Below are 25,932 nucleotides of genomic sequence, written 5' to 3'. Positions count from 1 at the left end.
TCCTGCAGTCACGAACGTTTAAGTAATAAAAAATGTATAATTGGAGTTTAACATGTGTTTCCGTGGTCCTGTGGATCTTTTTCCAGGTCCTCTGGTTTTTCCCTTCACATTTAGAATCAACATGTGTATTTGGCTGCTATACATTTCCACGTGATAAGCCACTTCATTGAGCTATCATCTGGGGCCAGGTCGATTCTAAAAAAAATAGTTAAATAGCTCAGGGGGCATGACCTGATAAAATAAAAAATGGTGAAGTTTTTTGTATTTTACAAATTCGCCAAGGCAGTTCGAAGTGATGGAAATTAAAGGCATCTCGAAATGATGCAAAACACATTATTGATTAATTGTCTTAATTCCTGCTTTTTAAAAATATGTAATTCAGACACGCCAGTAAACAGTGCATCATTCAAACCGTTAAAGGAAAGTGTAGTGGGGCTTGGGCAAGACTTGCCGCCAGAAGGGATGGCCGATGGTCAAGAATAATAATGGAGTGACAGCCGAGGAATGGAACTTGTCCGAGAGGACGTTCACTGAGATGGAGTGGTGATTCAATTGTTTAATGTGCAGGCTGCCAGGTGGATTATTACATCACAGGCTCACGAGGGGGAAGCAGCAGATCATCATCAAGCAGTTGAATTTACCATAGCCGATGACGATACACAGTGGTGAATACGAAGTTGCAAAGTTTGTGAAAAAAACCTGCGGTAAATTTCACAAAACGCATCTCCATTCTGTCGTTGAGTAGAAGAAGCAAACATTTTCCTTCACACTGTAAGCCGATTGATAGCTCTGCCTCAGAGTAAACAGAGCCATTTAAAAAAAATTCAGGCCCTCGGGGGGGCAAAGAGGAGAGAAAATTAAATTTGGCGCTGTAAATTTGCCACGTCATTTACAGCTCAATGAGCCACTGCAGGTTTTATGGTTCACGTTTCACAGGAGTGGCGCCAGCGATTCCGGACAATGTTCCGGCTAGAGGAGCACAGACAAAACCAATATTCACGTGTGCGGTGTGTGTGTGTGCTCGTGACAGCTAAGTCTCATCCATACTGTGTGCAACCAGAACACTGCAGGTCACAATACTTCTCTGCTTCTCCCTTCGCATTGCTCCACTTTGGAATTTGCTCCCACCGTCTCTTCCCCAAGCTCTCATCGTAACCTTGCTCAATTACCGCAAAAAAAATACGTATCGACTCCTTTAAGTGTTTCATTTCAGTCGGAATGCTGTTCCCCAAATTATTTTGACACGCCACATCCATCTCGCCTCTATCGTCTATACTGAACAAAGGTTACAATAATGTGGATTATTCATAGGCATACTTTGTACTCTCATGCTAGTGCCTTACACTGATAACCCCCTGCTGCAAGCCAGCCATGGCAGCGCTCGGGAAAATCATCGAGCGAGAAATTAAACCTCGACTCTTTAATAGTCAGGGTTTACACCTTCCACGGTGCTGTTTGTTGCTGGACCACTTGGACATTTTGGGGCCTCTTGGTGTACGTGCTCAACAACTGTGATTTAAAAAATAAACGAAGAGCGGTCTCCACCGCGCCGACCCATCATCGATCGGCGCCGGAGTGGAGGAGACCCAGGGCACCGCGGTTGTCACGGTGGGGGGGAAGGGGGGAGGAGGCCTGGAGACGTGGGAGGCTCAGGCAGGGTCCGTGGGAAGTTGACAGTGATCTGGGATTAATCACAGCGGTCCCACGCCGCTGCTGTGACCACCGCCAGCACCACCACCACCGCAGCCGACGCCACGAGACGAGACCCCTTGCCCACCGCGATGCCGAGTACAGTGGAGGGGACACGTTTCACCGCATCAATTATTCATGACCAGGATTTCCGCGTGCCGCTCTCAGGACACGGACGAGGGACACGTGGGATTATTTGGGCTGCCTTGCCGGGGGGGGGGGCAGGCGGGGTATATCCATTGTAAAGCCGGCACTGGGTGCTTCCCTGAATTGCTAGTTGCGTTATTATGTCGACGGTTATTAACACGCGTCAGGGATGTTGCTCCTGATTTTAAGATTCGTCTGGAGATTCCGAACATCAGTCCAGGCCTCGATGTGAAAATTCGGACGACGATCCAAAACGTTTCGTTTGTTTTTGTTGTTGTTGATTGATTTGTAAATTTAAATTGAAAGCAATAATATGGTCGTGTCACGTCACAAAGTCGAGCATCATCTTTGATTTAAATCTGAAACGCATTCCTCATATATATTTGAATAAAAAGATGCAGTATTTCAAAAGTGGCTATATTGAGTTTCATTCCCTTTTCATGCTTTTTGAAGATAAAAAAAAATCTCATTAAAGCAATGACTTAAAATATGCTGAGCAGAGAGCAATACTTCAGAGGCTTTACGAGCTATCGTTTTCACACGGAATGTGGTTTTCGTATGGTACCATATAATTGCATTCACGCATACGTTTATCTGCAATGCAAATTAAAATGCTTTCCTCCGATGGGGATGTTTGGGCATCATCATTGCATAAGACATTGCATTCAGAATGAATTGTCTTGAACGTTTATCCTCTACCATTTGCTCGTCATTGCAGCCCTGTAACTTTAATCTGGAGAAGAAAAAAAACCGTGATAAATCTATTACACACGTTACAGCGGCCAGAAAATTTTCAAAGCCCTGTTACATATGGCGAATTGCTCCCAGTGGAATCGCCAGCGGAGTGCAATAATTTGCGGCATAAATCTCGCGCCGGCGTTATGGATCTGGTTGTCCGTCGGACCGAGTAGACTTACATTGGGTGCATTTCTGCAGCAACGAGAACTCCGCGGGACTCAGCGTGGTCCATTTGCCGCTCATCTTGCCGGCGCTGGGCTTGCGATGGTGCGACGCTTCCGATGCTGCGACGCTTCTGATGGTGCGATGCTTCCGATGGTGCGACGCTTCCAATGGTGCGACGCTTCCGATGGTGCGACGCTTCCGATGGTGCGACGCTTCCGATGGTGCGACGCTTCCGATGGTGCGACGCTTGCTCTCCCGAGAGCTCGTCCCACGTCGCTCGTCGATCGTCGCTGGCCGCCGCTTATCCTGAACTCCCTCGTTCACATTCTCACTCGCCCTTGACTTCTGCTCACCGGCAGTCACGGCTAGCCATGAGTCAAGGACGTGGGCTGTGAACTGGCGGATGGGTGGGTGTACAATTGTGTTTTTCGCCCGAGCGGCAATCAGCGTGACACGAGACTCATTATCCCGCGGTCGTTGCAGCCCTGTGAAGAGGAAGGAGAGGCAGTGTTGGTTTAAAATACTCAAAAGGGAGATTTACATTTCCCACGTGCACTACCCACGAATAAACGGTGCGCAAATTGTTATCTTAAACATTTCTCGTACGAATAACTGTAGTACTCTCTCCGGAGAGTACGAATAACTCGAGTACTCTCTGTAATTTTAATCTTTGTCATCTCCCAGATGAAGAGCTTCACATTCACAATGACGATTGTTGCTTTATTTGATAAAAAAAATGTTATATATTCCAAACTGTACAAAAACCTTTGTTGCCCTGAGGCATCATGGATATAAGCAAGAATAAGCAGAATTCCGTTCTGTCTCTGCAAATATAAATACAAATATATTTCAGTCCATTGGTGTATTTGCTATCCAGACCAATATTATGAAGCAACTTGAAAAATATATTTTCTTATCCAACAGGTCACCTTAATTCTGTGCCCTGGCATTGAAAGATGGCACTGGTTAACGGTGTGGTTGAAAACAGTAGAGCGAGCACATTTTTGCAGAAATCGCAAAGGAGTGTTTACCCGACTGGGATTTTTATTTTTGCTGCGAGAGATGAACGAAAGCATATGCAGTGCACTATCAAGTTGTACTGGCAATTAAAACAAATGTTGAGCCCATACCGATTGCGATACCTCTAATGAGGTCTGCGGGTGAATATTTGTCACATTACACTGAGAACTGTTGCACTGTGCGAGGGCCTGTGAGGTGAACGGTGCGTTTGCTCTGTGATAAGCCTCAATCCTTGGAGCAACCAACTCCACATTGTACAACTAATGCTGCATTGCCTTGGTGTGTGTCTCGCTCGGTGTGTCTTTGTGTGTGTCTCCCTCTCTCTGGATGTGTGTCTGCCTATGTTGTTTCCGTGTCTGTGTTTAATCATTAATTCTCACCTGACGATGGTTGCTTGTGTTGCAATCGAAACGTCGTGTTCTATTATTATTTGATTCTATTTTCTACGTGACTTTACCGAAAGAACCAAAGAGTGATGCTCCATATTTTTCTTGCTGACCAAGTCATCTGCACATTCAAACCTACTACTACTGCTATTTTTTTATTTCACCAGATAATGCCCACTGGGCCACATAACTCTCTATCAGAAGCGACGTGGCCACAAATGAGATTCAATGAAGTGGCTTATCGCATGGAAATGTACTGCAGACAAATACTCGAAACGCGTGTTTCTAAATGTGGAGGGAAAAACCATAGGATCCGGAGAAAAATCCATGTGAGCACGGGAAAAACATTCAAACTCCAAATACGCAGGCGTCAGGCTCGGGATCGAACCCACGACCCTCCTGCAGACGAGGTAGCGACATATCGACTATGGTGAGTCATAATTATGAGCTAAGAATCCTATTTTTTTTTTGGGGAGGGGGGGGGGGCTTTTATAGACTTGAGCTTCACAACTACGGTATGACTTCACACGGTCATTGTGTAAAACAGTGGCGTAGTGTAAAACAATGGCGTAGTGTAAAACAGTGGCGTAGTGTAAAACAGTGGCATAGCTAATGAGGAGTGTGGTGCAGACGGTCAGACGGCACCAGGGCCCCACGAACTGAAGAGGCCCAGGCACCGGGATATGAAGAGAGGGGGGCAATTACACGGTGGGGGGGGGGGGGGTCTTGGGTGACTCCATTTCATTCCTTGCACCAGGAGGCATGCCAACCACGCTATGCTACCGGTCTGAAGAATAACAATGTTAAATCACGTTTACGTTGCAACTGCCATCGTACAACCTTACAATAAAGATATTTGATTTGAAGCTTTCGTGACTGCAGGAATTACTTTTTGGTTCTTTCGGTAAAGTCACGTAGAAAGGAAATAAATTAAGTCATAGAGTACGACGTTTCGATTGCAACACAAGCAACCGTCGTCAGGTAGAACTAAATTTGAGAGAGCGACAAAACACAGACACGGAGACACACAGACAGACACACAAGCAGAGAGTTACAACACAGAGACACAGAGAAAGAGAGAAAGACACACACAACATAGACACACAGAGACCCAATGCCTCTGTGTCGAGGCCTTAAATAGAGAGAGAGGTGAGTCTGCTGGAGTAGAGAAATTAGCACGTCAATGAAATACTCAACAAGACGGGTACATTTTAGAGAGAGTTGTGTGGAAATCCACCCCGAAGCGACCGACACAGAGGCATTGGGTCTCTGTGTGTCTCTCTCTCTGTGTCACTGTGTTGTCTCTCTCTCTGCTTGTGTGTCTGTCTGTGTGTCTCCGTGTCTGTGTTTTCTCTCTCTCAAATTTAGTTCTACCTGATGACGATTGCTTGTGTTGCAATCGAAACGTCGTATTCTATTATTTAATTAATTTTCTTTCTACGTGACTTTACCGAAAGAACCAAAGAGTAATACATATATTCTTCATGCAACATTGCACTACCGCACAAAACTATTAATCGTATAGCATTCAACCAGTGACCGCACTTTTTCTTATAGGCCGTACTTATTTGAGCATTCCCCACGACAGAGCCATGTTTTGTGGTCTGACTTTAAATCAAGGAAGGGCACGGCCGAAGTCGCAGCGCAAGAAGGTTCCGTAATGCCGGGGTTAACGCTTTACGATATTCTCACAATGTTACCCCGATTCTGCTCTCGGCGTCAGATGTCTTTCAGCCTCGTGCAACCCTGCACGTGACAGGATGTCCCACGGTGCGGAAATCACAGCGCTACCTCTGAGATCCCTTCAAGGGAGCACTAATCCACACAGTACAGAGCAGGACTTTCCCACCTGCTGAGGAGTGGTCATCGCATGACGATTAAAACGAATATTTTAATTCTCAAGAGCTGGAATTTTGCCACTTTAAGTGCAGAACAAAGTGAAATGTGATATTGTGTGTGTGTGTAGAGTGGTGTAGCGGTTAGCGTGTTGCGCTGTGAATCCGGTGACCCGAATTTTATTACCGTTCACGGCCAACACCCAGTGACGATTATCTGAACCGGTACTAGGCCTCCCCGAGGTCGACTCGGCCTCAAATTATTACCTGATGCTATGTGTAAACATCACCATTGGAAAGACAAAGGCGGCCGGGCGTGGTTCTGGCCACCCACCCCTCGTGTGCCATTCCCGCTTGCATAGGTGCTTGCTCACAGCACTTGCCCCAACAGTCTGTGAAGGCTATACCGGGGATCTTTGTCTTTACTTGCAGTCATTGGTGACCCGGCTGAGATCATGAACTGGGTAAAATTGAACAGACGCTCTGTCACTGGCACTAGTCAGATTGGGGTTGGCGGTTCACCAGGAGAATTCACTGATCGCAGTGTCACACGACGACAATGATCTCCACAAGATTGGTCGTCTCGGGTTCACGAACCGCCTTGAATGTCAATGTTAAAAATAATAACAAAATGCCGTGGTGTCCTTTCACTCGAAGGCAACGCCACCATGCCGCCAGACACTGGCACACGCCCCGCAGGTGCCACCCACGGGAAAGTTGTGGAAGCTTTGGGGGGGGGGGAGGGGGTCAGTACAGAGAGGTCGCGTGAGGATCAGAGGCAACGGCCATGCAAAATTGATCACAGACGACGGTTTCAAAAGGCAAAAGCGGCGTGGCCTAACTCCTTTGTGCGTTTACACTTTAAAGTCGCCTTCAAGCTGACCAGAGGTGGGTTGGAAGAGCTCCACCGGCGCCTTTGAACCGGCCCTCTGCGAGGTCCTCGGCCGTTCGAGTCATGTCTTAATCGCACGAACCTGCGGGCACGCGCTGTTTTATCTCGCGCGCGTGACCCTCGGAGCGTATTCCGGTCACGTCGGGCTGAAGCTTCCCGTGGTATTACGGACGCCGCCAGCGAGCGAGCGGCTTCACTCCCAGCGGAGCGGGGGGCCACGCGCGCGAGACGCTTTGTCAATCCCCCTTTCCGCGCCCGTACAGGTGATCGGGGTTATCCGACCATACTTCATCGATGGAACGGGGCGCGCGTCCAAGGGAGCTACCGAGGGGAGAGGAGTGATGAAATCGGCTCCGTGCAGACGTGATTGTTGCATTGCGCAACCGTGAGAGATAGGGGCGGCTTGGGAAGGATGATGATGACGATGATGACTTCACCCAGCTGAATCAGTGCGGGTTGGTGCAACAGTCGACAATGCAGCACTGCCCTCTGCTGACAATGTAGGCTCGCAGCAGCCTATAGCAGCTTGGCATGCATGGTGGTTGCCGATCCAGGCTCTATTCAGGCTCAACCCCGGGCCGTAAGTCTCCTTGGGAATTTTTCTTTTGCTTTGGCTCTCTGCCTTGCCAAAGTTAATTACAGTGGCTTATTGATATTCATGGTTCTGTTCTGAACAGTCCTTCAGTAAGAATTCGTGAGCAAAAACAACAATAAAAAAATCCCCCAAAAATATGTATTTAATTTAATCATAAAATGGGCATTAATAGTAAAAAAAAATGCATAACAATGATAAACGCAGTGAACCGGCGACACTTCAGGTCTCACACTGCTCACGTTTCGCACCGCCTGCCAGACTAAGCCGAGGCAGCTGATGGAGCGACCGTACGCACAGAGGGGGGGGGGGGGGGGGGGTGCATTGCCCGTGTTCGTGCCCCGGATTAAGAGCCACAGAATCCTGAAAGTCGCAGCGATGCTCGCCAGACATTCAAAGTTGGTTCCTGCTGCCCAAACAAGCACTCAGCCAGCGGTCATCTCCCTGCTTACAGCCAGTGGTGGACAATTCCAGATTCCTATGAGCGAGGGGCAAGTCCGACAGCTGTTGATTTCCCCACAAAATAGCCCCTATTTTATCGAGCCCATAAGGATGATGGGTTGAGTCAACCACCAACCGAGATTTGTTCTTGCAACCTTCCGATTGCGAGCCACCAGACCGCCGTGCCAACAGGCTGCTGTGCCAGGTATTGCTCTGCACACAAACGAGCGAGTGGCCACTCATTTCACGTCCGGCGATGATGAATGGCAGATGCGTACCGCAAGCTCCGCCAGAGAGCCGTTCGCAGTGTCTATTAGTGCTCAGAGCCACGCAGAGGATTCATCAGAGTCCGCCACAGCACCTGTGCCTATTGTGCCATACCCCCGTCTCGCCGCCCCATTAATGAGCCATATTCACAGTTAAGTCATTTGAAATAACAAAGGCCCGAACAAATACATAATACAGCCGCGAATGGATTTATTGGGGAGGCTGAGACGGTGTCATGTAAAGTAATGTAATATTGGTGCCAATTTCTCTTTTCTACAGAGAATGAGGTATCGATCAGTACGAGCAACATCTTAAATGACGTTGGAGCTTTACTAATTTATGAGATCTGCAATGCCCAATTAAGAATGTTGGTTTGTTTATATGAGACACCCAATAGCTCACAAACCTTGCTACAGAACCGGAGGCACACATTTTTTTTCAAAATTTAATATATTTCTGTAATGTATTTGTATATAATAATGCGGGGAAATTATAACCCTTTTGACACGGTAATTTACATATTAATTTTGCCCGAGTATTGATTCCATATTCACCAGTGACGGGTGTGCGTGGAGATGTTAATGAAGATCATTTGTGAATAATGTAATTACGGTCTATCATAAAACCTTATGACTCAAGTTTATAGCATTACATGCCTTTGTAATTCAAGAAGAAAAAACATAAATTGGTAGCAAATATAGAATGGTCCCATCAACGATTCAGATACAGGTAAGCTTGAGTTGTCTATTTCTGTTCAACTGTTTTTGAGAATTCAAGTAAGAGGGGCTTGGGCAATTAGACATCGCTAGAAGAGATGATGGCCAGTGGTCGAGATCAACGACGGAGTTGGGGGCAAAGGAGAGAAACGCATCCGGGAGGATGTCCACTACGTAGATGGAGCGATGAAATCGGCTCCGTGTGCATGAGCTGGGCGCATTGTTGTCATCGCGTCTGACAAAGGCCTTCATCAAGCAGTGGTTTAATCATGGCTGATGACGAGGATGATGTACTGCATTGTACTTTGTTGGTCTTTTCACTCCATTCGCCTTTTATGAATATTATCACTCCACTTGTTTACTCAGGAGCATCAATGAGGTCCGGTATATCGGTACGGCACCGGAGTGGATTGAGTCACACCTACATGGTCGATCACAGTTCGTCAAGCTGGGTGACGAACAGTCATCGCCCATGCCGTGCCTGGTTGGTGTACCACAGTGGTCCGTCCCCGTGCCCATCCTATTTCGACGTACGTCTCTCCAATCGCCGATGTCATGCCATCTCATCCCATCACGCGACAACACGTTCCGTCACTATGTTGACGATACACAATTGTAAACCACAGTGAAGATCTTCTAGGTTCTTTCGGTAAAGTCACGTAGAAGGGAAATAATAAAATAATAAAAATAAAACATTATAAAATAATTCTCACGACGTTTTGGCCACAACGCAAGCAGCCGTCCTCAGGTGAAGAACAAGTCTGTCGGGAAAACAGCGTCTGAATGGGCACCACCAAGCTTGGCAGCGTATATTTAAGCTGGGTTGGAGGGGGGAAGGGGCGCCTTGACAAAGGAATTTGTATATCAAGAGAAATTTAGCAGATTTATCTATATTATTTTATTATTTCCCTTCTACGTGACTTTACCGAAAGAACCAAGAAGATGAATCCCTGCAGTCACGAAAGCTTTAAACCACAGTGAAGATGTGGAGAGCCTCGGTAACCTCCAAGATTGCACACGAGCGGCGCACGTGTGGTTTGCAATACACGAGATGCTGCTTAAGCCGGGAAAATCGGAGGTTCTGCTGATGGTTGGCACTTAGGCTCAGGCGAAAACATTTGTGGGGGGGTGATCAGGTGTGGCGGTCGCAGGAATCAGTTTTCTATTCATCTAAAGAGCCTCGGCACCATACTCGACCAGAATATGTTGTTTGATCAACACGTGCAAAATATAGTGAGGTCTTGCAATTGTCACATTAGGGCTCTTCAACAGATTCGATCACTATTGAGTCGTGACACAGCCAAGACGGTGGCATGCAGCACAAGTATTGACAAGGCTCGATTGTTGGAACTCACTACTCTACGAAACATCTGGCAAAAACACATTACAAAGCTGCAGCGTGTACAACATTCTTTGGCACGCATCGTGACGGGAACTACAAGATCTGACCATGTCCGTCCAGTGCTCACTGAGCTGCAGTCGCTTCCGGTTGCTGAAAGCCTACATCATAAGGTCACACTCGTTCCACGCAAAGTCCTTGCCACAAATAAACCACAATTAGATTTAAAGCTTTCGTGACTGCAGGGATTCTTCTTCTTGGTTCTTTCGGTAAAGTCACGTGTTGTGGCCGAAACGTCGTGAGAATTATTTTATTATGTTTTATTTTTATTATTTTATTACTTCCCTTCTACGTGACTTTACCGAAAGAACCAAGAAGATAAACCACAATTCCTTGCTGATCTCATCAAGTAGCATAAACCATCACGCAAACTCCAGTCATCCTCGCACCAGCTGTTGGATAACCATCGAACAAAGATGGGCACCGCATCGCGCGCTTTCAGATGCGCTTCTGCGGCCGTCTGGAACGCTCTTCCTTACGATATTCAGAAGCCACTGGAGCTACGCACTTTTAAATCTGGATTGAAAACTCATTTCTTTGGAACTGCATTTTGTGTTTAATTTGTTGTCCTTCCCCCGCACCTCCGATGATCACAGTTGGCTACGTACGTTGCGAAAGAAGTTCAACATGCATACATACAATGAGTCTCAAATTCATGTTCAGGAGGGTCCTGCTACGTTTTCACAGTAGGGGGTGATGTTGCTTCTGCTGTGTGTAATCCAAATTGACTAACTTACAGGTAATTTTTTAGCATTGGGATGTTTGGCCAATACCAATTGCATTGTACGTTGTATTGTTAGCTATGGGAGGAAACCCATGCAGAACGGGGTGAGAAACACACAAACGTCACGCAGAAAGGTACGGAACCCAGGGACCACTTGCCGTGAGGCACACGTGTTACCACAGCGCCACGCCGGTGCCCACCCAGCCTAAATATAACATTTGCATATTATTTGTAAAAGTCAATGCTGCACTGTATACCTATAGAACTATGTACATCGACGGCAATGATTTGTCGTGCCTCTATCTATCGGACAATAATCCGGTGAAATGGACGTCTCGGGGTTTATTCGATTTCACCTGCCAACTTGCTTTTTCGAGAACGTTCCACCTGTTTTCGAGGCCAGATGCCCCCCCCCCCCCCTCATACAACACCTGAAATAAGTTAGCAGGATGGAGGGTCGGGAGACGGGGACTGAGGATGAGGGGCATAATCACTGCAAGATTGGATGGGAGCCGGATTCGGAGGCGTGGAAAGAAAAATAATTAGTTCAGGCACCCTCTTATGTTTTTTTTCTTTATGTCAGCTGTGTTTTGGTTATATCTCTCTCTCCCCTTATCTTCCCTTCCCCCTAACTTAAAAAAAAACAATTACCATTTCCCCCCAAGGTGGGACCCCGTACGGTTTAGGGTTCCCCAATCTTTCTATATCCCCCTGCTTTCCACAACCGGTTCAGCTTATGTTGGCGGTGTGTACGTGTGTCACACGGTGATGTATCGGGCCCACACATTCCCTCAAATAAAAAAACGAAAAAACCCTCCACCTCTGGCCGCAAATACGCGTCCACTCTTGCCGCACCACCGAGACATCCCTGAGGGTGCAACGCGGCGGTCAAATGCCGAGTTTCCTGCGCGGAGGACCGTAGCAATTGTCCCCGCTGGCTCGGTTTTTGCATGCTTTGCGGTCAGCCCGAAGTGTGCGCACAAAACCAAACAGTCTATTTCGAGAGGAATGCTCACAGCGCTTCGCGCCGAATGCAGTTTACATTCACACAAGCCTCGCCGCGTCGGGGTTACGGTTTCCCGTCGCGTCGAGTTTCACGCCGCGCCGTCGGCGGTGCCGTTATTTTAATTCGGCGTCGGCTACTGCTTCTTCTCCATTGGTGCGGAGAATACGCGCCATGATTCACCGGTGTGCTATTATTAACACCGTTATCGTTGTTATTCATTACTGGAGCGGGTGGCAGCGGTTGTGGCGGTGTTGGGTGGTGCGCACTGCGCGATGAACCGGGTGAGCTGAGTTTCAATTCCTCGCCATAGCTAACGTCAGTGACGAGTTGTTATCGGAACCAGTCTTGGGTCTCTTCACCCCCACACCCACCAAAGCAAATGAAGCAGTGCAGTAAAGTACGGGCAAACATCCACCATGACTGACATAGCGTGAGGAGGTCTTCATTTGGCAATAAATTGACAATGGGACATTCATTAACATCATTCATTTGTGCTCGGTGACTTGCCGGTTAGGGTATTTCAGGCAATAATCCTAGTCTTTAACTCAAACTGCAGTAACCCGATTGCAGTATGCAGGAACGCTATCATTGAATAACTCAGATTTTTGTTGTTGCAAATGTTAACTATCTCATGGGATCATTTAACGCAGCAGAAGCTCTATGCTGACGTCATAGCGAAATTCCATAAAATCACTAATTTCCCCTTTTGTGAGTGATTCTCGTGACAAAAGGGCTCTCAACTCTGCTCGGAAGATTTTTACGACGTTAGACGGCTGCACAGTAATAATCTATGATGTGATAGTTAGACATTTTTCTTTTATTTTAGTGCTAATGTATTTATTTCCACAGGAAGACCTGGCTGAGACTCAAGACTTGTTTTTAGTTAAAATCAAGATATCATCATGGCCAGAGCCATCAATGGCACCACATCTCGACAATTATTTCTACCTTGTGCCAAATCTCACAGCTACTGCAGAGTAAACAAGTAACCTCCAAGATCCGATCCATCAGCATCCCACAATCTGTTCTTAGGTCTTCCTCTTAGTCATCGAATTAGCACGGTCGGCTAAGTACGGTGCGAAAGAAGTTATACATACATACATACCACTCCAATTCCTGTCTTAGTAACTGGCTTTCCTCAATCTTTGCCAACTTGCCCCACCCACCACAATATTATTTGCCGACATTTGTGACGATGTGTGACGAGGGGGGGGTTTGAGAAATGTGACGTCACATCAAAATGCGCAACTTCAAATAAATATAGAATTGTTATAACAACACTAATTGTTATAACAACACTCCTACAACATCAGAGTGCAGCGCCACATTAACTACGCACTACAATGACAATAGTTTAAAGCGATTTGAAGCATGTTTTATTTTCAAAATGGAAATATGGTTTGGGGGTGGGGGGGGGGACAGAGCTTTATGACGTCATATTTGAGGGGGAGTCTGACTTTTGTGACGCCGTGTCACGAGGAGGAGGGCCAAAAATCGTCCAAAATCGCGTGACGTCATTTATGGACGACCCCTTAAGGAGGTGTTTGCATCAGCCACTCAATATCCACCACTGAATGAAGGCCGTTCCATGATGACACAGTGAATTGATTTATTTGTTCACTCGTTAATAACAAACCATTCCGTTTGCCATAATTATTATCATTGGCGGTGGTAGAGTAACTTTGCATGGAACGAAAATAAATTTGTCATTCGCATCTCTCCATACGCTCGGCATGTTAGTTGAAAAAGTGTTTTATCGTTTGCGTACACAAGACAAAAACATATAAATACCGCGGCACTCCATGGCTACCTTCTAACCATCTCTGGACACCATGCCAGACCATTTTTGGGGCAACGGGACACATTTGTGGTCTCATACTCATCCTCGGGGGCATGCAGTGTGCTCTTTTAATCTAACCTGATGTGCTGGCAATTCCAATTCCAGGCCCTCGCAGTCTTATTGACCCGGGCGACAGAGTGTGGTTTGTTGTTAATTTTCGCTGCTTCGAGGGCACTGTGTGCGTGAGGTCACTGTGTGTTTCTTATGGGGATGGGATGGGGGGTCATGGGGGGCTCTATGGGGGTATTATTAAGGTTTCCTGCCAGTGATAATTTAATCAGCATTTCTTATTTCAGTTACAGTCCTGGTCGAGTCGATGAGCTGAGGCAAGTCTCAGTTTGTGGATTTCAATAACTTATTCTATTGTTCTAGTTGACTCAAAGCAGTCGTCGGTCAAATCATTTGCATGCCTCTATTTATTAAGAGGTAAGAACACTTTGGCTGTGTCGCAAATGTGTCACGGTGTTCCTTGAGCAGACGTGGAGGCGAGTCGTTTCTGGGCGGAGCAGGGGCAAGGACAGGTGAGCAGTAATGTGTTGCAGCTCAATCTGAAATGTGACAAATTGCTTCCGCTACACCGGAGAGTGTCCATCACAACGGTGTGGATGTTTAGTTTCGGGTCTGATCACGACTGTATCCTCAGTGAAGTCTAAACGGTGGCATCGACGGCTTTGGCCACGATGGCATTTCGATCTTGTAGTTTAAACGCCTCTCTTGTTAAATAAGCGGCTGTGTGCGACCCGTATTATCATCATCATCGTGATCACTGTATTCATTCTTCCAGCCAAAGCGTCTCCGTGTGCTCAAATGAGTATTGCTTGGCGCTAGGCCAGTGGTGGATGTTCCACAACCCTATTGCAAGGGCCAGAATATGTGTAATCTGACCAAGTGACTCAGTGATAGGGCGAGCGGCTTTCAATCAGACCGTTGCAAGTTCAAATTATTAATAATAATTGACATTTTCTATGGCGTATTTCATCCGTAGATGCCAATGCATCCATGTTTGGAAAGCAGGAAACGGCCAGAACCGGAGAGTAAATGGCAATTTAAAGAAGATGAGTATTCAAGACGGACTTAAATATATCTAACGACTCTGATTGTCTTAAATTCTGGTTGACGTTTGACTCAGTCTATCATCCCTTAGCATAGGAATGTGAAATTACCACCACTTGCTCAGGGCTGTAAACTGGAAATGAGCATAGCTTCGATACTAATTTGAGCAGGGCATCGATTAGATTTTCTTTTAAATATCCCAAAAATGATCACCGTTCACCTCCTCATTATTTAGCTATTGCATTGAACTGTATGACACAGCAAAAACATCTATCGTTGCACACATGGTACCCGGGGGCTTCATCAGAGTTCCCTGCTGGGATCCTAAAAATACCTTCGGATGGCTTCTGCTATTGTTGGAGCCTCTGATGGGTCCCCTCGGCCACCTCTAAGCTACACGACTGTCATCCCATGGGGTCAGATGCTGCTGCAGGTTTCTCCAAATGCACGGGGTGAGACGCTGCTGCAGGTTTCTCCAAATGCAAGCAACAATGCATCTGGTCCGAGCAAATGGTGCAAAAAAGAAAAATCGAACGAAAAAACCTGCCCCAACCGAATGTCGCACGGCTTAAATAAAATCCACTGCTTGGATGAAGGCCTCCCGGCGCTGTGCTGGTCAGGGTGGTTGTGTTGTCCGGTGCGGTTCGGCGAAGGTGTCACCCAGGACCAGTTCAGATATCAGTCGCCACTCGTGTTAAGAAATGACAATCTGAAATCATTGCCACGTTTTTTGTGTGTGTTCTTTTTCATTTTTCAACATGTGACAGTAACACCTATTAGCATGACACCCATTCTGTCTCAGCTCCTCGGGCTCCACTGTCATTCTCATCCCATGTTTACCTGCTCCCAGTTCCCCCGCCCCCCCCCCCCCCCCACTGTAATTTGGCACGGACGCCACCGGCTGGCAATACCCACTGTGCCCAAATTTGTGAGTGTTTTGCGAGATCACGCAATAGGGGCAGCTCATGACTTATTAACTTCCCACCTCTGCCCACCTGCTAATTTTACTTAGGCAATGCCCCCCTTTCAATTATTAATTCACACCTTGCCTCATTTTTTCGCTCTCTCTCTCTTTTAATTCGCTTTTACTGCACTGCAGCTCAAACTTAAACGCAGCCACCGCAGGGCACGGAGGGAGGGGTAGCGAGAGCCGTCGCATCTTCTCACTCCTCCGGCAAAAACAAACACTTTGACGCCGTTTAACTCTACACCTGCCATCTTGGCGGTGGGATGATGACAAGGCAGTCGAGTGCGCATGAAGATTAATGGAGCCACTGGCGCACAACAGGGACAGTTGCCCCACAGAGTTTGTGCCTTGCAGTCAGTATCGCCTCTCGGACGGGTTCTCCTGCCGTTAATTTACTGGCGGTCATCATTGTCATCTCGCCTGGTAATAAATAAAGGACACGAGCGATTGATTGATGAGTGTATTATTTTCTTTCCGTGCGCTCCCGTAATTGTGAGGTGATTACGTGCTAGTCCATAAATTACTGCCAGTCGTCGAAACTTGCGTCTCGAACCCTGGCCACATTTCGCAATTAAACGCAGTAACGCGCATCGTGCCATTTCCCAGAGCACGCTCCGATCGTAATCGATCATTGAAAATAAGAAGCAAAAATCCATCACTGAAAATGTATACCAAAAAGGTTGCGATTTTTTGTTTGTTTGTATATACGAGGCCGTGAAAAATAAAACTTCTCCGCAAATTTGTTAAATAAAGAAATCAAATTTTTTTTTTCTAAACCGCGCGCGCGCACGCACGCACGGAGAGGTCGTCGGTTTTTGCGAGCGGTGCCATCCACGCGACCATGGATACTGCGGGGCCGTTGTTTGGCATCCGATTCAGCCATTAGGCCCCTTCCTCCTCAGCCACGCATATGGCGGGGACGTACCGCAGTGCAGGTCGCGGGCTCCTTCTCACGAGGAAGAGCACCCCCCCCACCCCCCTCCCCCATTCGTCACTCACGGTCAAACGAGCAGAGCGCCTTGCTTGAACACGTCTGCACGGGCCGAGCTAATGAACCATCCTCATTCGGGCGACAGTATTTCATCTGGCTGACCACCGTGTCAAATAACAAACCGAATCGGCAAGGGGGGCGTGTGGGAGGGGATGGGTGGGGGGAAACACATTCACGCGTGCGACTATTTATACACTGTATACATTTTTCTAAATGTAATTAGTGTGTCGGGAGTGATAAAAAAAATAATGAATAATAAAATCCTCTCCCCCGTGCCACCCGTTGCTATTATAAATAAATACAAATTACTGCGTTAAGATTGCTACCAGTATCAGGTCCGAAAATGTCTCGCTGCTCAATGCCAAATCACAGATAAGGCGCGTGCATTGCTAATGATATTCAAATGAACCGACGCGGCTGATACAGCAATACGGGACAGACTCCACCTCGGCATCTCGAGGTCATATATTCTGCCTGACAGATTCATCAAGTGGAGGGTTGCATTCAATGCAGTGCGGGGGCTTTGGAAATTGCAAGCAGATACACGCGCACACAGCACCGAGCATTAATCTCACATTGACACCTGAAGCGTGGACCTTGACAGATATTAGCAGCGCTCATCGCAACCTCGCGACCATCATGATGCCGTTGATCGCCAAAGCAAAAATCAAGAAATGATCACGTTCAGTCACAATGCTTGTGAATGCAATAGGCGTACAACCTAAACAGGTTAGTTTCACTTTAATCGAGAAACACATTTCGTGACGATATTGACAGAAATCCTGTTGATATTGGTCACCAAGCAAATGCATCTGTTGAGACATCCGCAGCCCCATGCTTAATTACCCTGGGAATAAATATGCCCAAAAATGGCTTGCAGTGGGTGCTGAATATAAATGGAATCCATTCAAGCAAGTAGCAGAGAGCACACGGATGTCAGAGACGATGAGATCGTTCCTTAAACGTGGACGAACGCGTGCGTTGTAGCGCGACGCGGCAATATCAATCTGTTGACAAATGCAAAAAAAAACCCGTAATCAATCCGCACACACCACACAAAACTCAAATCACAACACCGTTAGCTGAGAGAAGGATAGTCACACACACACATATACAGAGATATCGAGCGAGAAAGAAACAAAAAACGTCTTACCAGCGGAAGGAAACGTTCGTTATCGAGCCATGATTCCATGCCGGGCGGGAGATTCCCGTCGAAGGTGACAGCGGGCATCATGAGGGCAGCATGGGTCCGAGAGAGAGCCACGAGCGGCAGGGAATTCTCCGGGACGTGCCACGCCGTTTGCTGTGGAGGTCCCAGGCAGCGCGAGGCAATGGCTCTGCTGTGAGAACCTCCCCCCACCCACCACCACCCCCCACCCACCACCACCCCACCCACCCACCACCACAAGCCGGCAAGCGGCGCAATCTCCGTGACGACGCGGCAGCGGTGAAGAGGCCCGGGGCACAGCACGCGGCTTCCCGTCTCCCTCCGCCCACCACAGGATTAGTGGGGGGGGGGGGGGGGGGGTGTAGGACGGTGGGGAGAGACCGAGACTCGGGCAGACACAGTTAGGGGACAGGCAGCTAGCCAGGCGGGGGTAGAGACACAGGCAGGCAGCTAGCCAGGCGGGGTAGAGACACAGACAGGGGGGGGCAGGCAGCTAGCCAGGTGGGGTAGAGACAGAGACAGGGGCAGGCAGCTAGCCAGGTGGGGGTAGAGACACAGACAGGGGGCAGGCAGCTAGCCAGGTGGGTAGAGACACAGACAGGGGCAGGCAGCTAGCCAGGTGGGGGTAGAGACACAGACAGGGGGCAGGCAGCTAGCCAGGTGGGGTAGAGACAGAGACAGGGGCAGACAGCTAGCCAGGTGGGGTAGAGACACAGACAGGGCCAGGCAGATAGCCAGGTGGGGTAGAGACACAGACAGGGGCAGGCAGCTAGCCAGGTGGGGTAGAGACAGAGACAGGGGCAGGCAGCTAGCCAGGTGGGGTAGAGACACAGGCAGGGGCAGGCAGCTAGCCAGGTGGGGGTAGAGACACAGACAGGGGCAGGCAGCTAGCCAGGTGGGGGTAGAGACACAGACAGGGGGCAGGCAGCTAGCCAGGTGGGGTAGAGACACAGACAGGGGCAGGCAGCTAGCCAGGTGGGGTAGAGACACAGTCAGGGTCAGGCAGCTAGCCAGGTGGGGTAGAGACACAGACAGGGACAGGTAGCTAGCCAGGTGGGGTAGAGACACAGATAGGGACAGGTAGCTAGCCAGGTGGGGTAGAGACACAGGCAGGGGCAGGCAGCTAGCCAGGTGGGGTAGAGACACAGACAGGGACAGGTAGCTAGCCAGGTGGGGTAGAGACACAGGCAGGGGCAGGCAGCTAGCCAGGTGGGGTAGAGACAGAGACAGGGGCAGGCAGCTAGCCAGGTGGGGTAGAGACACAGACAGGGGCAGGCAGCTAGCCAGGTGGGGGTAGAGACACAGGCAGGGGCAGGCAGCTAGCCAGGTGGGGGTAGAGACACAGACAGGTGCAGGCAGCTAGCTAGGTGGGGATAGAGACACAGGCAGGGGCAGGCAGCTAGCCAGGTGGGGTAGAGACACAGACAGGGGCAGGCAGCTAGCCAGGTGGGGGTAGAGACACAGACAGGGCCAGGCAGCTAGCCAGGTGGGGTAGAGACACAGACAGGTGCAGGCAGCTAGCCAGGTGGGGGTAGAGACACAGGCAGGGGCAGGCAGCTAGCCAGGTGGGGTAGAGACACAGACAGGGCCAGGCAGCTAGCCAGGCGGGGTAGAGACACAGACAGGTGCAGGCAGCTAGCCAGGTGGGGGTAGAGACACAGACAGGGGCAGGCAGCTAGCCAGGTGGGGTAGAGACACAGACAGGGCCAGGCAGCTAGCCAGGTGGGGTAGAGACACAGACAGGGGCAGGCAGCTAGCCAGGTGGGGGTATAGACACAGGCAGGGGCAGGCAGCTAGCCAGGTGGGGTAGAGACAGAGACAGGGGCAGGCAGCTAGCCAGGTGGGGTAGAGACACAGACAGGGGCAGGCAGCTAGCCAGGTGGGGGTAGAGACACAGGCAGGGGCAGGCAGCTAGCCAGGCGGGGGTAGAGACACAGACAGGTGCAGGCAGCTAGCCAGGTGGGGGTAGAGACACAGACAGGGGCAGGCAGCTAGCCAGGTGGGGGTAGAGACACAGACAGGGGCAGGCAGCTAGCCAGGCGGGGGTAGAGACACAGACAGGTGCAGGCAGCTAGCCAGGCGGGGGTAGAGACACAGACAGGGGCAGGCAGCTAGCCAGGTGGGGGTAGAGACACAGACAGGGGCAGGCAGCTAGCCAGGTGGGGTAGAGACAGAGACAGGGGCAGACAGCTAGCCAGGTGGGGTAGAGACACAGACAGGGCCAGGCAGATAGCCAGGTGGGGTAGAGACACAGACAGGGGCAGGCAGCTAGCCAGGTGGGGTAGAGACAGAGACAGGGGCAGGCAGCTAGCCAGGTGGGGTAGAGACACAGGCAGGGGCAGGCAGCTAGCCAGGTGGGGGTAGAGACACAGACAGGGGCAGGCAGCTAGCCAGGTGGGGGTAGAGACACAGACAGGGGGCAGGCAGCTAGCCAGGTGGGGTAGAGACACAGACAGGGGCAGGCAGCTAGCCAGGTGGGGTAGAGACACAGTCAGGGTCAGGCAGCTAGCCAGGTGGGGTAGAGACACAGACAGGGACAGGTAGCTAGCCAGGTGGGGTAGAGACACAGGCAGGGGCAGGCAGCTAGCCAGGTGGGGTAGAGACACAGACAGGGACAGGTAGCTAGCCAGGTGGGGTAGAGACACAGGCAGGGGCAGGCAGCTAGCCAGGTGGGGTAGAGACACAGACAGGGACAGGTAGCTAGCCAGGTGGGGTAGAGACACAGGCAGGGGCAGGCAGCTAGCCAGGTGGGGTAGAGACAGAGACAGGGGCAGGCAGCTAGCCAGGTGGGGTAGAGACACAGACAGGGGCAGGCAGCTAGCCAGGTGGGGGTAGAGACACAGGCAGGGGCAGGCAGCTAGCCAGGTGGGGGTAGAGACACAGACAGGTGCAGGCAGCTAGCCAGGTGGGGATAGAGACACAGGCAGGGGCAGGCAGCTAGCCAGGTGGGGTAGAGACACAGACAGGGGCAGGCAGCTAGCCAGGTGGGGGTAGAGACACAGACAGGGCCAGGCAGCTAGCCAGGTGGGGTAGAGACACAGACAGGTGCAGGCAGCTAGCCAGGTGGGGGTAGAGACACAGGCAGGGGCAGGCAGCTAGCCAGGTGGGGTAGAGACACAGACAGGGCCAGGCAGCTAGCCAGGCGGGGTAGAGACACAGACAGGTGCAGGCAGCTAGCCAGGTGGGGGTAGAGACACAGACAGGGGCAGGCAGCTAGCCAGGTGGGGTAGAGACACAGACAGGGCCAGGCAGCTAGCCAGGTGGGGTAGAGACACAGACAGGGGCAGGCAGCTAGCCAGGTGGGGGTATAGACACAGGCAGGGGCAGGCAGCTAGCCAGGTGGGGTAGAGACAGAGACAGGGGCAGGCAGCTAGCCAGGTGGGGTAGAGACACAGACAGGGGCAGGCAGCTAGCCAGGTGGGGGTAGAGACACAGGCAGGGGCAGGCAGCTAGCCAGGCGGGGGTAGAGACACAGACAGGTGCAGGCAGCTAGCCAGGTGGGGGTAGAGACACAGACAGGGGCAGGCAGCTAGCCAGGTGGGGGTAGAGACACAGACAGGGGCAGGCAGCTAGCCAGGCGGGGGTAGAGACACAGACAGGTGCAGGCAGCTAGCCAGGCGGGGGTAGAGACACAGACAGGGGCAGGCAGCTAGCCAGGTGGGGGTAGAGACACAGACAGGGGCAGGCAGCTAGCCAGGTGGGGTAGAGACACAGACAGGGCCAGGCAGCTAGCCAGGTGGGGTAGAGACACAGACAGGGGGAATGCAGCTAGCCATGTGGGGGTAGAGACACAGACAGGGCCAGGCAGCTAGCCAGGTGGGGGTAGAGACACAGACAGGAGCAGGCAGCTAGCCAGGTGGGGTAGAGACACAGACAGGGGCAGGCAGCTAGCCAGGTGGGGTAGAGACACAGACAGGGGACAGGCAGCTGGCCAGGTGGGGGTAGAGACAGAGACAGGGGGCAGGCAGCTAGCCAGGCGGGGGTAGAGACACAGACAGGGCCAGGCAGCTAGCCAGGTGGCGTAGAGACACAGGCAGGGGGCAGGCAGCTAGCCAGGTGGGGTAGAGACACAGACAGGGCCAGGCAGCTAGCCAGGCGGGGGTAGAGACAGATCGACAGGCGAGAGGTTTGGAATTGGCAGAGACAAAAGTGGAGAGAGAGAGAGATGGGGGTGGAGGGTGTGAGCCAGGGAGGCTCAGCAGGCGAGTGAGATGTCACGCTGCAGTCACAGTCGGGATGTTAGACTCACAGAATTTCAATTATTCCGCTTATTTTTATTGCGATATTTTGTTGTGTCTGTGTTTGTTTTTTTAAGCTTCGCTGCCTCACAATTTTCCCGGCCACACGTAATGAGAGAAAATGCATTGCCATTTCCTGCTGTGTTAAAAAATATACTGGAATAATGCATAGTGTATGTTTGTTATTCATTTCGGTTTAATTAAACGTGTTGTGTTTATGGCAGATAAAATATCCAAAGGGGATTAATGCTACTCTACTGTTTATTGCTCCGGACAGCTCTCGTAATGTGACATGGAACCCAGGTTTATAATGGATTTTTTCGATATTCATAACCATTTTTGGCACACTAGAGTACACATTAATAATTAAGAAAATACATGGCTTAGTGACAGATTTATTTCGTGTGCATTCCCTCACCTTAGCTCTTGTTAACTCTTAGTGAATGTCAGCAAAGAAGCGATACAGCAAATGCATGAATTTAATATTGCTATTTAACTTTCCTTGAAACAAAGAGCATTAGAATTGTTTATACATACATTTGATATCTGTGTGGCTGCGACAGTTGAGTGAACTGAGTTGGTAAAGTCACGTGGTAGGAGGTGCTGAGGCCTTCCCAAATTCAACATCATCATCAGCAGCCGTCGTCAATGCACTGCTAGATGAAGGCTTGCCCAAGCTTTCGCCACTTAACATCGGGGCACCACGGTGGAGAGATGTTATCTACCTCGCCTAGTATGTAGGAGGTTGTGGGTTCGATCCCGATCAGGACGCCTGCTGTATATTTGGAGTTTACATGTCTCTTTCCCCGTGGTTACATGGATTTTCTCCGGGTCCTCTGGGGTTTCCCTCCATATTTAAAATCAACATGCGTTTAGAGTGTTTGGCCTCTATGCATTTCCAACACGTTAATCATTTGTGGCCAGGTCGCTTCTGAAAATTATCTGGTAAAATACAAATTCAGTTTTTTTGGTTTTCAACATGATCTTACGATACAATAATCCACCTCGATCCTACACCCGACAACGATTTAATCGTTCCATATCCTCAATTTACGTCTATCTCGGATGCATTCCATTCATTGGCTGCCACTCCACGATTGTTCCTGACCATTGGCCCTCGTTCCTTCCAGCGACGATCCCTCTACCAAGCCCTCTTACTTGTCTACTTAACCCATCCATTCTCACGAAAAACATGCGAAGCCTTTGCACCTCCATCATCAACAGGGCGCAAGCTGTACAGTACAACGTCGTACATGTGACTCACCGGGACTGAGCTATGGACGGATACGTGAAAAGGTCAGATACGTGAAGGTCTATCCAGAATGGTAGGTACACCATCGCGCACAAATGGGTTACTGTAGAACAATAATCGGCAAACCGCATTGCTTTGCTTCAAAAGTAAGTGAATATATGTCGAGATTATGAATGTGGGGAAGTCATATTTGGGAACATCTCTAGAAACTGACCAGTTACACCACGCACAATTACTGCACTGGGTGCCGACGGTTAGTCGGTCAGTGCAGATGTGTGACGGTCATCTATATAAATGCTACGTACTTTATTTTCTATCCAAGGCAGCACAGAGCTTTCGCTGTTGTATGCGTGTGCTTGGTCTACTCTTCGGTTGACCGCAGCAATAACGATGTCGTCGTTGCGCTGCTGCAAACGATCACGGCGGGTGTCAACTTCATTGACGGTGGCAACCAACCTTGAGCCCCGTGGTTTTTGAACGCTTATCATCGCGCGCCTCTGTCTCTCATCCCTCGCGAGGGTCATCTCGGGGAAGCGTGCCCGATTTTCCCTGGATATTCCCTGGATTACGACGAACTTTCATCCCATCGGGGGCGCGTCTCATAATCCGGTAGTTTGTGTGCGTGTGCGAGAGATCAGATTTTGCATGGCTGTATTGGCCACATGTCTACTGTGGCCCGAGGAGCGCAAAGCGAGATGGCAGCAGGAGAAGGTTGGCAAGGACAGCTGGACTCACACACGAGTGGGACAAACGCGTGGAAGAAGAAGAGTATTTGACACCGGGCACAAGTTTGTGGTTGCGCATTACTCCCCCGAAGCGTCTTACAATTGCAGGGAGGACGGTGGAGGTCGTTGAAAATGTTCAAAATCCAGCGTTGGTTGGGGACGTAGGCAGGGTGGGGGCCACCCGTTTGCATGCCCCCTTGCAGCTGGGATGTGTGTCCCCTCCCGTGTATCAGCTCTGGTCTTCACGTAAATCCTGCCCTGGGTGAACAGAGAGTTTAGTGGCCCTTGAAACTTATCCCATCGTATTTAACCTGTCATACTTTATTTTTCATGTGACTCGCTCATATTACCATTGCACGCCTCGGCAAAATCGGGTAAAATTACCCCTCCCTCCGCCGCCCTTCTCTATGAAGTGTTCTCCGTACTCAATACATTTGTGGAGCCCCTCGCAGCTTTGCGACCTGGGCCGCTGCCCTAATCCCCCTCTCCAAAAGCAGCTGGACCTGTTGTGCATTCCCCTGCTGCTTTGGTACACAGTAGAGGCCTAAAGTGAATGATGAAAAAATGCAACACCGTAATATGTGCACTTGTTGATAGTTTCGTGAAGTAAAATTGACAGCCACACGAACAAAACGTGGGTGGCACATCGTATACAATTTCCACGCGCTTAACATGATTTCCGATTAAGGGAATTGGGTGCGAGGTATGTATGTGCATCCAGAATCAGGCGGCACGTCAGGAACACGATCATAAATCTTAAACCACGGGCGTGGACTGGAGACCATTCGCAGGTTACAAATCATCATTTTGACTGTCAAGCAAATTAAGTGGAATTGCTGCGCAGGACATGTCGCCAGCAGGGATGATTGCGCGTGGTTGAGACTAATGACCGAGTGGCAACTGAGGGATGGAGCCACTCGGGAGAGCGACTTACATCGGCCGTGGATATGGAGCGATGAAAATAAGGTCAAGTACAGGGGCTCGGCATTTTGGTGGTGCATCGCGAAAGCGACCTTGTGAGATGGCGACGACATGGGGAGGCCTTCGTCCAGCAGCGGATTGATCATGGATGATGATGATGGTGATGATGGTGATGATGAAACCCCAAACAGTTAACACAATGCATACTTTGCATCATATTGTTCATACAGTCCATGCAGTACTTGTTTTATCAATGGGACATTAAAGACAAGCTACAGTAGTAGCCATGCATCTCAAACTATGGACGGGATAGTGAACCACTATAATCAGCGCTCCTTCAATGGACAAACATCAAACTTGCACGAACTCTCTCTTGAAGGCCTCTCGTGGCGAGCAGACCTCGAAATTGGCACTCAGCTCCTGGACATATTACCAGGTGAGACGTCACAAGTCTTACGCGCCATTATTTACAGAGCTCATTGTTGCGATTTGACAAAGTTTTCCGTTCTTTCGATTAACAAAAGAGGGGTGGGTAAAACTAAAGGTGGAGGAGGAGGGGCGGGTGACAGAAATACGAGAGATTAAGAACTGCGCATGTTGGCTGAGGTTGGATGACATGCTCTTGTCAAGAGTGTGTGTGTGGCCCAGGCACACACTCGGCCTGGTATTGTAATATTAGCACAATGCAAATGTGTTGTGATCGACTTGTCGGGACGAGTGTTCTCGCTTCATCATGCGGGGCTGACATTTGTATTTAATA

The 25,932-nt window shown here is 49.7% G+C and overlaps 1 protein-coding gene across 2 annotated transcripts in view; it reads right to left on the bottom strand.

The window, feature by feature from the left end:
• LOC133344771 (diacylglycerol kinase beta-like) overlaps positions 1 to 25,932 on the bottom strand; it is a 94,640-nt gene that overhangs the window by 62,528 nt on the left and 6,180 nt on the right. Inside the window, exons 2-3 of one of the 2 annotated variants that reach the window (XM_061554914.1) lie at positions 18,022 to 18,171; positions 2,754 to 3,224 (exon numbers count right to left, since the gene is read on the bottom strand). In XM_061554914.1, the coding sequence (XP_061410898.1) occupies positions 2,754 to 2,817 (64 nt within the window). In that variant the 5' untranslated portion in view covers positions 2,818 to 3,224; positions 18,022 to 18,171. Of the gene's footprint in view, positions 1 to 2,753; positions 3,225 to 18,021; positions 18,217 to 25,932 lie in introns of those variants that run through there. The other variant, XM_061554912.1, reaches the window with a different exon arrangement.

Source organism: Lethenteron reissneri, chromosome 20 (genome assembly GCF_015708825.2).
Source record: "Lethenteron reissneri isolate LAM-NWPU_2019-01 chromosome 20, ASM1570882v1, whole genome shotgun sequence".
Taxonomy (NCBI): Eukaryota; Metazoa; Chordata; class Hyperoartia; order Petromyzontiformes; family Petromyzontidae; genus Lethenteron; species Lethenteron reissneri.
This window is presented reverse-complemented; position numbering and strand designations above follow the sequence as displayed.